Here is a 15,084-nt window from a genome sequence, read left to right on the forward strand (position 1 = left end):
ATGCTACTGGTCTAGCCAGGCAGTAGAATGCACCACTCACTTCCCCTCCATATAGGGAGCAACAACAAGTAATATAGAAGAAAAGCCAGAACGCACATTCCCAGCACGTCCCAGAGCAGCCTCGTTAGCCAGTTGAAGAAGACCTCAGCCCACGTATTCGTATGACTGCCTATTGGTTCTGTTTCAACTCCAAACTAGAACAGTAAGGGCTGCGTATACCTCGAGCCACGAGTCAAGAGCGTTCCGATATCTCATCGTCAGACAATTCATTGTTGCACTTCATGCACTCGTACCCCTCCGAGGATTTCAAAAGACGAACGTAGGTTATGGCACAATGCGGTTGATCCCAAGCATCGCACCGAGCATCCTTGAGTTTGAGCTTTGGTCTGTTACAATCCATCTCGACGTGGTCGTTGACATGACCGCACTCCTTGTGGATAACACGTGTAACCCGACACATTGGGTATCTGAGAAGTAGAGATTGGAGTTCGTTTGATTAAGTCTGAACTTAGGATGTATGTAAGATATGTGCGTAGAGAGTGAACTCTTAGGGCTCAGTCATGAAAAGAGTGGCTCGATAGAGGAATTGTTCCGGAGCTTAGATACAGGCAGAAGATGTGGTTTCCAGAGCTCGACAACTCGATAATAAAGAACGGAATGGATGGGTTTAGTCTGATTCTCTGGATTTCATCTGGAGAGAGTGTAGATGAGGAAACAAACACGGGAGAAATTGTGTATAGCATAGCTTAGTCGTTGGTTTATCTTGGGGTCTGGAAGTGAATTCCAGGACGGGATATTGCGGGAAATGTGAACATATTAACTCCACATTGACCCTGTGAATTCGTGGGTAAGTGCACTGCGTGAGCAACTTGAGTGCAAGAATGGAATACCGAGTGGATATGAATCCTTCACGGAAAAGATGTGGCTTGAACACAGGGATTTAGAGTACATAGGCTTGTGTATATACATTAGTGGAGTTGTGCTCAATGTTTGTGCCAGATTGATGGATGCACCATCCACTTAGTAAAAGACATGTTCTGGGAGGTAGGTAAAATGAATACCGTTCTGATTATCACTATATATTGGAAAGTCCAGTCCCAGTGCGTAGATTCTGGGGGGTTTTCCATGGAAAAGGCGATGCTTTGTCGGCATGAGGAAACATAGGGGGTATATGAAACGGATGCATCGCCATTGAAAGAGGAATTAGGTTTATTCGTCATCAACAAAGGAGTTTGCCAGACGGCCAAAGATCGGAACTTCATAGTGATCAAGCGTGTCAACTGAGACTTGGTTAGTCCTGCAGGGCGTTTCCCAGCCTATGTTTTTGACTTACCGTCGCGATAAGCACGCATGCTCAAGAAACCGATCATGGCCAAATCGCATAGAAACAGAGTCCATGAGAAGAAGCTTGACCAAGCAAATATGAGATGAAGGATCTAGAGAACTGTAAGCGCGCATTTCATCCGAGGTCGAACACGTGGCCTGACGTACAAACATGACGGTAAAAAGCATGCTTGACTGCCATGCATGAAAGCTGCATTACATTAGTAAATCTGCCAAGAAGTACATACTCGGATTGATTTTGACACTCACCGTACATAATCGCTTTTGTGTTCAACTAGCAGAAGGAAGACACCACCCGCAGGAGGCAGAAGCAGATATGCCAGCATAGCTTCAAAATCCATACGGATGGGTAGGCTCGTATCGAAAGCTCCCATATTCCATCTCCCACTTTCGACATCTCCGCCATAGCCACTGTTTCCAAACCCAGTTGCTCCTGGTTGACCACTGCCGGCGAAGTGACTCGGTGACGGAAGCGCGTTGGATGCGAGACCTGGAACCGGAGGAGAGCCGACAGGAGATCTGATAATGGGCGATTTCACGCGATTGGCATCGCCGAGGGCAGGCGACATTGCCCGTTCAACTTCGGGCGATTCATCCTGATAAGGAGCGAAATTCATTGCGCTCGATATAGTGATCGCAGGCGAGGTGGACGTCGGAATTATGGCGTGCGGTTCTTATCAGGTGGTAAAGCTTTATCGGCCGCTCGTGATGGCGGTGACGTCTTGGCGCCTGAGGCAGAAAACGCGTCGTGTTGATGATTCTCCTTCCCGAGTATCATGTTTACGACTGCACTACACCAATCTACAATGACATAGGGAGAGAGAAAAAAGAAGAAAGTGGAAGGGGAAAAAGAATTGTATACCGTTCTATGCTCCTGGGTATCATATTGTAACCTTTTACCTCATTCAAATCTCATAATGTACATGAACGCGTCCCGTTGTCATTTATGCAAAGCTCTTCAGGTTCTACCTCGACCGCGCGTAACGCTAGGACCTCGGGCAATTCCACTGACCGGTCTCCGTGTAGTTGTGGTTGTAGATCCTCTTGTCGCAGTTGATGTGGTCCTTGTTGCACTCGGATTGGTTCTTGAGTAGGAGACACTTGGTGTTCTTCCCAGACCGCTGCTGCGGACCCTGCCACGTGTGCCTCGAGCAGCGGCTTGCGTTCTTCTCTTCTCTTCTTCCGCGGCTCTCCGAGCCGCGGCCTCCCTCTGTTCCTGCAACTCTCGTTCACGTCTTTCCGCGGCCTGTTGCTTGAGGCGTTCTTCGTTCTCCAAGTCGGCGACATCTTGAACAGCACCTTGCCAGTTTGGATTGAGGATCAACCGCTGATTATGCTCTGTCTGGGAGAGAATTCGCGTCCAAGTGTTTAGTAATGTTGACGCGGAATCAACCGTACGCGAAACAGTCTATTGTACAAGTTTTTTACTTAGCGATCTGGAAATGCCTTGACTAGGAAAGTAAATAAAGATTCGACATACGTCCATGTTACCCTTTGCCCGATCAAGGCTACTTAGAAGGCTCTCAATCACCTGATTGATGTTCCGGACAGTCTGTAACTCGTTCCGCAAGGCTGCCTCGCGCGCTTCTTGGCGGTCGAACAGCGTTTCACCATCGTGAGAGGAAATGGGCGGGGGCGTGGTACTCTCCTCTTTAACGGGTGTTCGATTCACTTTCCTAGTGCCCCGCTTAGAGGGAGAATCCCAGAGGTCGTCCGTGTCTTCATCGGAGAGTTGGAGTCGTTCCATTTCCTCCGCAGTGCTACGGAAAGTCATTGTTTGTGAGGAGGTGAATATGTGGTAGTGGAGGGGCGTTCGAGGGAGAGAGGGACAGCAAACAAATCGGACTATTTTAGTGTTCTGCACGTGTAGATAAAGTCCAGGTATCGTCGCCTAAGACCTAAGGCGGTAGTGGTGAATCAATGCCTGAGGAGGGGCGGTGGGGCAGGCGAATGATTGGGTCAGCCTCACAGTTAAAAGTGTGGCTGGTTCGACGTCAAGCATTCCTCGTTCGTTGCTCCCCCCGTCACCAACACCAAACTTCTTCCAACCCTCTCGTTTCTCCTCTCCACCATCGCTATCGTTCCCTTTATCGCTCGATAAGAATTAATTAATTTAATTCTCTCCTTTTTTCTGTCGATAATTATTCATCGGATCTTACCCACTTGACTCCATACACGAATTGATCGCTGGTCGGATAGCTTCAGAGTTCTTCCCTTCCTTCGGTCGGCTTTTGGCGTACTCGCGCGCGTCTTTCCTCCCTTGGTGCCCCCTTGGACTCGCGACCGCCCAATTTTACCGCTCACAACGTCCACGTCTTACAAACTTGGTCTTCAATCATTGTGGTTCGATATATTGTGTGCATAACCTGAGGATAACCCGAGTTCTGAGTGAATATCTCACAATGGCGACGACACCTCCGCCGCCGTCAACTCTGCGTGTGCCTCCCACTCCACGACATGGACCCGGATATGACCAATATGAACCGTACTCTACGCGCCATTCGGCCAGACTAGCTAGTCAAAGGGCATCGAAGGAGAGGCACACAACTCCCCCGCCGAACTTTCCGCCGTCGCAAAGTTCCAAAAGTACAAAGAAGCAACACAAGGAACTGGGAGCAATGTCACCACCTGAGTCTGCCCGCAGGTCCCCCCGCAAGAAGACATCCGATCGAATTGGCAGCTTCCTTGCCGCAAATTCACTAGATGGCGCCTCTGAACTAGACGACTCAGATCCTTTCGGCATCTCCGAGCCTTCCAACTCCACCCATCCTTTACACGCATTTCAGACTACCATGTCACAGGGAATGCTGCCAACACCTGCGAAAACGCCCAAGAAGAAAGCGGTTGGTGATATTGGGAACACAGCACGGGTTCTCTTTCCTCCGCCCTCTGGACGTACCAAGAAGAGCAAAAAATACACTGGCTTTTCCCTGGATAGCTTTGACGATAATGCTCGGGGCGGATCCGATATTCAGATTTACACCGACTCTCGTGACCGGATTCCAGAGCCAGACCAGAGCGAAGACAACCCATTCTGCAAGAAACCCACTGTCCCTACACGTTTTTCGAGACGCAGGGCAGAGCAAAGTAAGCGCGACAAGGAAGTTGACGAATCAGTGAAACGTGATGATGGCATGACTTATGTATTGTAAGTATATTCTTTGAGATCTGTCGAGCATACTCACTAACAAGCCCCGCAGCCGTGGCAAGAAAATTTTCCGCAAGTTTGTCGACCCAGTTGACAGTGATGGGGATGATGACGATGACGACTTGGGCTTGCTCGCAGCTCGCCCAGATCTTTTGGACGAAGACATCACTGCCAACGTTCGACCACTCACCCGCTCGTCCATCAAGCCTCGTGTGCTCTTTCCCACAGCAAATGACCGCGCACCTCCGTCAAATCATGTTAGCGATGGCGATGAAGAAGCAGCTACTGACATCGAAGACCATATGCTCGTTCCTGATGTAGCAGAAACTGTTGATCGCCCTGTCGACGTTGAGATGAAGCAGCGACCAGTTACTCCTCCACCAAACACTGTTGAAACTCCTCCCTCGCCAGGTGCGACAATACGCTCGTTGCGTTCTCGAACCAAGCGTGATGATCCGGAGCACCGAACACCTACGGTCCCAGAGACCAAAAAGAAACGCGTCAGTCCCTTTGATGGTTGGCTGAGAAGGAAACCGACTCCTGTGCCCGCAGGGTCTAAAGCCAAGAAGAGGGACGCCGCTGAAACGGCTGGCAGCCCTGGTGGCCCGGCTACCAAGAGAACCAGAGGAAGTCGAGCTGCTGTCACACCGTCCTGACTTACATAATCTCAGATGTTGTTGGCATGCGATGTAATTCGGCTTTTGATGCTCTCTGAATTTCGCATCTTTTTCTAATGGCGATTCTGGTTAATCCAGACATGTCAGCTTTTGAATGCCAATATTTCAGGGCTAAGAACTTTTTTAATAGTCCGGCTGCACTCAGTTTTACATCTGTTCATACAATCCAGTCTTTGGTCTGCAGTCGGAATGGGATATGGGAATGGGTAAATGGACAGGATAGGTATTTGGCTGGCAAGCACGTTACTGGATGGAGTTTTTGTTTCTCATGTTTTTTTCTACCTCCTTCGTTGAGCCTGGCGTGTATTTGAGCTCTTCTCTCGATAGCTTTAGTTTAGATATCCAATGAACAACCAATATCATATCTACTAAATTGCCCCCCCCCCCCCCCATTTGGTTCCAGAAGGTATACGATTCAATACTTCTGTCTAGTCTTCCTATTCAAAGCCACGTAGCTAAACATATATAGTTATAGTATTTGTATATTGCTGTATAGGCTATTCTTCAAAAAGGAATGGATTCAATAAGAGGTATAACATACTCCGTAGCCTGCTAGAAGTAAGAAATATAAAGGCAGCCAGAAGAGACTATCAAAGTACAAGAAGTGCCGAGTCGAATAATACATACAAGGCTAACATAAGAAAAAAGAAAAGAAAGAAACTCCAACAACTCCAAGAGCCTCTATGGAGGACGTTAGTGTTCATCAAAACATGCCTGTGGGTCTTGGTTCTTTTCGCGTCTATGTTCATCTGCCGTACAGTCTTATATGATATCAAGCTCGTCGTCATCGTCATCATCGAAGCCTGTCTTAGTCGCTTCGGACATTCCAAGGCTATCTCGTCCGGCTTCCTTGATACCCTTGGCGGTGATGAAGCGGGTCTTTTTCACGCTACTACCATGTGTACCATCGTGAGCGCGCTTCAACGGGCCTAACTTCACCGTGTTTGCTTTCCTGAAACCCAGGAGGCCGGAGTGACTCGAAGGGGTCTCCGCCGCATTTTGGTTTGTCTTCGCCGGTGTGATATTCTCCGGAAGAGGAGACGAGCTGTTCCCGGAATTTCGAGCACGAAGATATTCGGCGCCCATGCCGATTCCCCGAGACGTGAGCTTCTGGGCGATATCGCGCTCACGCTGCTGTTCCATAAGACGTCTACGGAATCGTTCTTCTTTGTTTTCCATTCCGCGACCCATTCTGCCTGCAGCGATGAATGGGTCTTCGTCATCGGCATCGATAAGTCTAGCGGCAGACTGGCCTCCTGGCATAACGAAGGAGGAGCTATTGCCAGCTCGAGACTTGGGGGCCGGCGCAACGTAGTATAGAGACTGAGATTGGAAATCGTACTGGGCACCATTTTGTTTCAGTCCCTTTCGGGGTCCTTCTCCTTTCCCCTTGCCTCCACCGAAAAAGCCGGTTCGTGGTCCAGAGCGTCCACCGGGACCGAACATGCCTGTCCCGCCGTTTACGCCCATTCTTTGAGACTGGGTGCGTCGAACTTGGATATCGATGTGGAAGTCGCAAAACTCGGTCTTACGGGCGTCAACCCAAGCCTGACATGTTTTGCCGTCCTTCCTGACGGCCTTACAGAAGCCGATGTCTTGCGCATAGCCTATCTCCAGGACCTTGTCGTCAGACGATGAAATTGCGAGACTGAATTTGTTGGTATCTAGCTTGTGCTTCGGTGGGGGTAAAATGGTTGGGTTCAGGATTGCGATGAGAATCCCCTCAGATAGTCTGTAATATCGCGGGAAAGCAGTATCGAAAAGGAAAAGATCAATGGTCCATTTCAGGTCCGTGAGCTGGATGCACATGTATCTGCTGTTGTTGTTGAGTCCTTCGTCAAAAGGATCAGCTTCTTTTGCGGACACTTTTTTCGACTCTTTAATATCTCTGGGCTCTGACTTCGAGGCTACTATTCCGAAGACCACATAGTCCCCGTTGATAGTTTCAGGGAGCTCAAAGGCAGGCCCCTTCACTGTTCTCAGAAGATCGGGAATCCGGAGGACCTTCTTGTCAGCAAGGGTACGGGTTAGAAAGGAGTGAGGTAGAATGCGGTTAGAAAGGTGGAGTGAGGAAAAGGCTTCGAATTTCGAAGCGTCAGGAGTCTTGTCTAGCACACTCCCTTCGCGAGATTCATCCGAGCCGGTATGTTCAAAGCTTGTAGACGAAGCTGCTTGTGCTTCCGATTCAGACTTCTGGTTTCGTCTATGGAGATATGATCCGGGCTCATCCTGATCAAGGTTCCTCCGTACACTGGGAAGAGTCTGGCTTCTTTTTAAACCTGCAGGTTTGAGATTATTGCATGACCGCAGAATGTCTTCTCGGCTGAAGCTTTCGGTCTGTCGATTTCTGGTTGGTGACCTTGTAGGTGACCCCTTCCTGGCCTCGGCTGCCGCCTTGAATGCGTCCACCTCTGCCTTGTCGAATTGGAACGCTGAACTCCTGTTGACTTGTAGCCTCTCTGCCCGTTCCCTTCGGAGTTTGTCGGCAGATCTGCTCTCGGCCATTCGCTCACTGAAGCTCTTGGGGCGGTTTCCTGGTTCCCCTGCCAAAGCCTGCGTTAGAGCAGTGTGGGAATGCAAAGTCATACCGTCTCGAATACCACCTCCGCTGGTCGGTCGGCCAGTAGTCCTTGAGCTTGGGGGTCGCTTAAGGGAAACATCACTGCCTTTGAGGCCCTTGTCGATGCCGAGTATATACCTTCGCGGGGAGGCGGGTGGAGCTGCGACTACCGGACGTCGTGTCGGTGACAATGGGACCTGCACATCATTGGGCTCGAGTCTGCTAGTTGCGTCTCTCGCGCCCTTCATCCTTGGTATATTATCTTGAGTCCGTGACGAGGCGCTAACCGCCGACCCTGGTCTGGACAGCGCGCCGTCTCTGTCGTGTGTGTCTGATCCCGAAGTGCCTGGCCTCCCACGATTTTTTTGAAGTTGCTTCAGCTTCAGTCGCGCCTCGATTGCTGCTAACTTCAATTTCAGCGTTTCCTCATCGTCATCTTCATCCTCGTCCTCTAGACCGTCCTCCAAGAGCTGTTCCGACCTGGTTCGAAGGTCCGGGGTTGTAGTTGAACGTTTGAGAGGGGACCCAAAATTTTCTCGACGCCGCTGCATTTCTTCATACTTTTTTCGACCGCTAGGAGAGCTCAGCAGCGCTTCCCTGGGGGACTTGGGGGGCCATGAGATGTCGACCACTTCGGCAAGGGTTTCGTCAGTCAATGTCCGCGGAAGGGATGAGGAAGTTTTTCGTACTCACTGCTGGTCATCGGTCTATGTTTTTCTTTGTCTTTGGGAAAGAAGGCTATGCGGTAGCGCCACACCGATCCTACCACTATCGACACGCTAAGAATGCCACTATCTGATCTAGGATTGCGCCTTCCCGTGGATTTTGGCCATGTTCAGGCGCGAAATGATGCGGGGAATGCCAATTGAGGGATAGAAGTAGAAATCGACAACTGCGCAACGAATAATGACACTTGAAGAGCGAAGGGGTGAGCAGGGAGTGAAGAGACGTGAACATTCACCAGGAAATCTTCTGTCATCAGCAAGGAATACAACACACGGTGAGTTGCATGAGTTAGTATTAAGAAAGGTTGTCGCTTGGCTTTCTACTGGTCGGCGTTGCTGCGGCTGTGATTGGCTGCGGGGGAAGCGTGTTCAAGTTGTCGCGTCGGAGTTAAAATGAATCTCAGGCACGCGTTTTAGAGTAGTGAGCCTTAGGATTCTTATTTTGAAACTCCAATTCTCTCAGACAAGTCCTACCAACACACTCACCATGCGCACTCGATCGTCGGCTCCTTCGTCCGAGCAATCAAAGCCGGAACAGCCCTCCAAACCACCGCTGACGACTGAGAAACCCGGCAAGACTTTCATCCTCCCTTCTTCCGCCAGCGACGAAGCTCGGTTCCTCCAATTGCCCAATCCCCAAACCGGAGAACTCACTCGCTATTTCTTCTGCCCAAAGCTGGGAATATATGAATTCACCGTAGTCACATCATCATCGCAGTCCCCACGAAGTGTCCTCTTTTCCCCAAAGTCGGAGAACAACACGGCACCTGATAGAAAACCCTCAAAGCCCGGAAATGCGAGTATAGCGAAAACTGCGCAATTGTTAATTGCGACGCCCATAGATGTGGTTTTCTTCCTGATTCCGTTACTATGCCCGAAGTCTTCACAGGCAAAAGGCCTATTCCAACCCCTTGACGACATCATCGACTCGCAAGACGACCTACCCAACCACTTCCAGCACGTTCTCTACGACGAATCTTTCAAGAATGTCTTACAGGCGCGAGCCGAGGCTATTTGCGATTCGATGGAGGCAGGAGATGAAAAATTGTTCCGATTCAGCGAGGCCAAACTCCTTAAGGAACTGATTGCCAAAGCAGAGCGGATGGTAGCACTGGGACTTCCTGCCAGCATGGAAGAACGCTTCATTCGCCAAGCTTTGTCCACACCTCTAATGGCTGTCAAACGAGAGGATGCCTCGACCAATGCGGCGCCGTCCAATAGTAATAGTGACGGCGAAACAGCGCCGCAGGAAGACAAAGAGACACCGGCAACAACAGCAAGCTCGACTTCGGTTCCTACGCCCTCGGACGTGTCCACCCCTGCTACAGAGTCGCCTCCCAATGAGCCAACTGTTTCAGATGATGTGGCTCGTCTACTGAGGATCTCGACCGCTATAACCTTCATGAAGGATTCTTACCTGTCTGCAGCTCTGCGCACTAAGGTCGATGAGCTACTTTCCAGCTCCGAGAGCCCTATAGACTTCAAACCTATGCATGATCACCTCAAGCGTGTGGCCGAGCTTCGGGCAGAGGCGCTTGCGTCACGATCTTTAGGGGATTTCAGCCGGAAGCGTGATATCGATGACGACGAAGGCGCCGAGTCACGGGCGGACAAGAAGCGCCGCAAGGAGGAAGAAGAGAAGAAAAAGAAGGCGGGAGAGTCCCGTGGAGTCCGAGATCTGAAAAAGGTGAATACCACCGGAATGAAAAAGATGAGCGACTTCTTTTCAAAGGCGGCTGCCAAGAAGAAATCTTGAATCGTGTGTATGAAACCTTATTTTGCTCAGAATCAGACTTCATGTTGGCAGTTGCATGCCAACACTTGACGGCTGCGCCGTTCAGTCTTCTGGCTATCAATGACTATCCAGTCTCGATTCCTCGTTTAGAATGGAGAACATTCTGCTTATTCTCAGAATCCCGGATTATACGGAATACGAGCAGAGTCATTGAACCCGGAAGACTCAGTAATAATTGGGACCTACACAAGTCGAGCGAGTCGGCGATGGTAATAATCACGAGAAGATAAGAATCTCTTACAAACACGGGCAAGACTAGGCTTCTCAGGGTAATAGACGACATACCCGTGACCCTCTGGTCTGCGGGTAATGCCCGCATATTTGACGCTAGCGCCAATAATATTTCAGTAACGGACTAGAGACAGGCTATATACAGTATTAATTCGAGATTCAAATTCATCCATCCCCTTCCCTTTTTGTTTCTTTTTTAATGATTTCCCCTTGAGTTTCGTTTTAAACATTGACTTGAGCAATGGCCTCTCCAGTAACCCTATTAGAAGCGCAAGTTAGCAAGATGCACAATCATGATGATCCACAACATAGCGAAGCCAAGGCGAGGAGACATACACAAAGGAACCGTTAGAAGGCTTGCTAATAACCATGGCCTGGGCCAACTTCTCCTCACTGATATCAGGGAACTTCTTCAGATAATACTCCTTCAGAGCCTTGATAACAGCATCGACCTTAGACTGCGGCAGCATATGCACAGTGCAACCACCCCATCCAGCACCAGTAAGACGACTGCCCCAGGTACCCGCCCGACGGGCAATAGCACAGATGTCGTCAACCTCGGGCGCGCTGCACTCATACTGAGTACGGCAGGAAGCCTGAGACTCGTTCAGCAGTTGTCCAAGATACTCGATGCGCCTCTCATCGAGAGTAGTCGCCTTAGCAAGGCAGGCCTTGAAGTCGAGCACACGACGAGCCTCGGTGAAGCAGTGCAGAGCACGCTGGCGCAGGAGGAAGCGCTCGGCTTGAACGGGGAATGAAGACAGGTATTTGGCTTCGAGGTCTGCGACCGTGATGCCGAGGAGCTTGGCAATCTCCTCGCGGGTGTAGCCTTGTTCCTGGGTGAGGAGCTCCATGGTCGTCTGGATGACGGAGTCGATCTGGTACTCGAGGGGGTCGCCGAGACGGCCTTCCTTGCGCATTAGCTCTTCGTGGAAGTTGCGGAGACTGTAGCCCAGGGAGCTGTTGTCCTTGGGGAGGGTTAGGCCGTGCTGAGCGGCCAGGACCACGGAGGCGAGGGTGCATTCTGCGACGCGCAGGTTGTAATGGCGGGGCGCGGTCTCTGCCTTGTTAGAGGTGACGAAGCTCTGGGCCATGAGGAAGGTAATCTCTTCAGAGGCCTTGGGAATGGGGACGTGCTGGACGGAGAAGTTGGGGAAGAACTGGGTGTAGAGCAGATATCCGCGACGGGAGAAGATGGAGGCTGCCTGGTCCATACTGTAGAGTGTTAGGAAGCGTAGATGGTAGTGAACAGGGAGGTTGTCAATACTTACCCGCCAGAGTACACACCAACTGCACGCTCCGAGACCACAGCGAGGTCAAGCAGATCTTGCTTGGAGACATTGTGGTTGTTCGCTTTCATAACGGCCAGCGCGCTCGAGCACACGAAAGCCGCGCTGCTGGAGATTCCACCGCCAGGGGGCACATTCCCATCCACAAGAACTTCTACGCTGGCAGGCACAAAGGAGCCATCTTGCTTTGTTTTGCGCAAGAACTTCAAGGCACCCAAAAGTCCAGCTCTGAAGTAGTTGACCCATTCGTGTTGCTTAGGATCGATCTCGATATCAGTGTCGCGGGGTACTGTGAATTCGCGAGAGGGAAATTTCTCGGGCTGGACGTTGGCGATCTTCACGAACGGCTCTCCACTGGAGGGCACCACCTTCACGGCCATGATGACGTCGACGCTGACAGCAGTGGGAAGGACATCGTACAGGTTGTAGTCAATGTGCTCGCCAATAATGTTGACACGGCCAGGACTGCGGGCGACAAAGTCGGGACGATGGTTGTACAGCTGGCTGAATTTAGAGATCAGACCATTGAAACGGGTCTGGTGCTCTGGAGAAACGGAGGTGACCGAGGCATCATCTGTGGCATAGACCTCAGCGATGTTCTCTGTCTGGGGAACGAGCTCTTGCGGGGTTGTTGACATGGCGGGGGAATGCTTGTTCGAGTTGGATAGAAAGGGGAAAGAAAACGAGAGGACAAAGAAGCAGGGGGAGGATGGGGAGGGGTATTTAATTAAACCAAGGTGCTAATATAAGAGAAAACTGCGATCATAAGAGGGGTGGGAAAAATGGACAGAAGAGGAAATGCCCCGCAATCGAGACAAGAACCCTGCGACTCCAGCTCCGGGGGGTGATTGGCCGCCCGGAATTAACGGGGAACAAGTTAATAACGCTGCCCACGCGATCCCGTGCCTGGAGAACGCTTCTGCGCTCACCGGGACTCCGAGTCTCCAGCTTTTTCAACCGAACCCCACATTTCTCCCGAGTCTCTCTCGGCCTGCCGCCTTATTAACCCCCGAAGCATGTCTTTTTATAGCCGACGGCACCTTCGTCTCCTCCTTGAAACAAGCTTTTCTCTTTGTTTTTAGTACTCTACTCTGTATAGTAATTTCTTTTTCTCTCCTTCCCAACTTTAACACTGTTTCCCAACCCATGCTGTCTGGGTTCCCGGTTCAATGCTTCTGGTGACTCTTGCCATGAGCCGGCTATACCGAGTCTGATGAAATTAACCGACATTCCTTCGCGTCTACCCAAGTAAATAGGCTGTCCAAAAAACACCGGGCACGGCGCACCACCCAGACCCGGCCAGTCGATCACCCCACCACATCACACCTGCCCACCTCTTTTATTTCCAGGGAACACATCTTCTATTACACCAGGTATAGCCCATGTCCTAGTGTTTAAACCCCATTTTTCTCGTGAATAGAAAGAAAGCAAGATAATAGAGATATCTACCCATAATTTGATCAAGAGAAATACAGCTCACTTGTGTTGGCATTCTAAGTTGAACATGCTGGATTACTTCGCCAAGACTGTAGCCTGGCAACCAGAAAAGAGAAAGAAAACAAAAATTGACATACAACAATAATCTCTACAGAAACGCATGGCTGAGCCGAGCGTAGCATATCTCATATTGAGAACGACGTAAAACCACCTATTAGACAAATTGATCGCCCGCGTTATCGCCTGGCTCTCCTACATCTTGATTCGGCAAGGCAATTCTTTCTTGAAGTCCCAGTCCTACCAGTCTGTCACCTATATTTTCAAAGGTAAGCTGACCACCGAAGCTAGGTATCGAAGACAGTCCTTTGCCTGGCCTGTCAAGTCCCTTCTATAGGACTCATCTTAAGAGCCTTCATTGAGCACTCTGAATGTCTCGGTGCAACCTTGGTTGCAGGCTTAACTCTCGATCATAGAAGGATTAATGTAGTGGGTTCGAAAGCGCGGGAGCTGCCGTAGCGAGTCAGATGGAGCCAGTATGAAATTATGGAATGAGATTTTGTTCGACGTTACTGGTGATGTTATTCTAGTCCGCTAGATACTTGATACGGTATAGACCCTTGCACCACGTTGCACAAACACGCCCCTCCCGATCTCGAAAAATAAAAAAACGTGGGGAAATTGAAGAATAAAGGAGGGAAGAAGGAAAGAACAAAAAGCTTAAAGCGAGTTGTCGCTCTATACAGTGTGAGCTTTTACATATCAGTCTTAGTAGTACATAGGAGTGCAACTTGGTCCTAAAAATGGAATACCGGTTGATGATGTTTACTAAGATTGTGGACGGTCTGTATTGAAGATCAAAAGACAATGGCTTTGACACCCAAGTTATACAATTCTGTCTGTTTGGGTGTACAACCAAAGGTAGGGTGATGCTGATTTAGTTAACAAACTTAACTAGTTAATGTGTGTAAGATTATATAATGATAACTACCTCTTCTTGGCAACTTGTTCTAGCCAGGATAATTGAAATTAAGACCTTAAAATAGGAATCTAAAGGTATACTCAAAGAAAGATTGAAACGTTCCTACATAGACTAAGGTAGTAAACATCGGCTAGCAAATCGTAGCATAGCTGTATGGAGTAGTGTAGTTTTAAATACCTGTGCGTAGTTCCTGCAGATATATTTCCTCTTTCCCTTCTTTCTTTTTCTCTTTCCGTTATTTTCTTGTCTATTCTCACATGTCCCAGGAGGAGATGATCAAAGACCATGAATATAGAGAATAAAACTGAGTCATCGATCTTCAATTGTTGTTACCTCAGGGAATCTTTCGTCGGATGATTCAGAGCAACATGGTAGCATGTGCATCTCCGGAATCGGCAAGGTTGTGAGTGGTAGGGAGATCAACGACTACTCATGCAATACCTGCAATATCATTATTTCTCGCAGGTTTTCCCCAAACATTGATCAAGATTGGGATTGTCACCGTCGTCATCATGAGATAAATGGTTGCCATTCTTGCATATATGTTCTCCCTGAAAGCTCTCTGGAATTCAAGTTTCAACGCGGCTGCTTTCCCCAGATCCAATGTACGGAGTTAGGGCCCTACTCCGTGATTAGTGCCAATTTGACTGACCGAGGATCCTCTTTTTTCCCTCTTGCCTGAGGCCGCATCTCACCAATCAGGTGAGGGCAGACTTCAATATGGGCGCCGATGATCGGAGCTAGCAGGCGAATTGAACCAATCAAGGGGGCGAGATTATTCGAGACTCCCAGACGCTAACCAGGGACGGGATAGCCACACCAGACACTGAGTCTGAGTCTTCTTCCGCCCGGTCTTAAGGACCTCTTACTCACACCAGGTCCGTGGTCTCTTTCCCTTC

General features: G+C 49.7%; 5 protein-coding genes across 5 annotated transcripts; 2 read left to right on the forward strand and 3 right to left on the reverse strand.

The window, feature by feature from the left end:
- Positions 1-667: 667 nt before the first annotated feature.
- Positions 668-3,118, reverse strand: AO090003000565 (DASH complex subunit DUO1; the record flags this gene model as incomplete). Its single annotated transcript, XM_023234941.1, has 4 exons — positions 668-672; positions 1,688-1,940; positions 2,357-2,752; positions 2,825-3,118. The coding sequence occupies 4 exons, from the start codon at positions 3,116-3,118 to the stop codon at positions 668-670; spliced, it is 948 nt and encodes a 315-aa protein (XP_023090009.1).
- Positions 3,119-3,746: 628 nt separating this feature from the next.
- On the forward strand, positions 3,747-5,148 carry AO090003000567 (uncharacterized protein; the record flags this gene model as incomplete). The annotated part of the gene is made up of 2 exons (XM_001819682.1): positions 3,747-4,492; positions 4,545-5,148. The coding sequence occupies 2 exons, from the start codon at positions 3,747-3,749 to the stop codon at positions 5,146-5,148; spliced, it is 1,350 nt and encodes a 449-aa protein (XP_001819734.1).
- Positions 5,149-5,931: 783 nt separating this feature from the next.
- AO090003000568 (Mcm10/DnaG-type zinc finger protein) lies at positions 5,932-8,280 on the reverse strand (the record flags this gene model as incomplete). The annotated part of the gene is made up of 1 exon (XM_001819683.3): positions 5,932-8,280. One exon carries the CDS (start codon positions 8,278-8,280, stop codon positions 5,932-5,934), a length of 2,349 nt encoding a protein of 782 aa, XP_001819735.3.
- Positions 8,281-8,941: 661 nt separating this feature from the next.
- Positions 8,942-10,210, forward strand: AO090003000569 (uncharacterized protein; the record flags this gene model as incomplete). The annotated part of the gene is made up of 1 exon (XM_001819684.3): positions 8,942-10,210. The coding sequence occupies one exon, from the start codon at positions 8,942-8,944 to the stop codon at positions 10,208-10,210; it is 1,269 nt and encodes a 422-aa protein (XP_001819736.1).
- Positions 10,211-10,755: 545 nt separating this feature from the next.
- Positions 10,756-12,407, reverse strand: AO090003000570 (galactokinase galE; the record flags this gene model as incomplete). Its single annotated transcript, XM_001819685.3, has 2 exons — positions 10,756-11,695; positions 11,752-12,407. 2 exons carry the CDS (start codon positions 12,405-12,407, stop codon positions 10,756-10,758), a joined length of 1,596 nt encoding a protein of 531 aa, XP_001819737.3.
- Positions 12,408-15,084: the final 2,677 nt, after the last annotated feature.

Source organism: Aspergillus oryzae, chromosome 2 (genome assembly GCF_000184455.2).
Source record: "Aspergillus oryzae RIB40 DNA, chromosome 2".
Lineage (NCBI taxonomy): Eukaryota > Fungi > Ascomycota > Eurotiomycetes > Eurotiales > Aspergillaceae > Aspergillus > Aspergillus oryzae.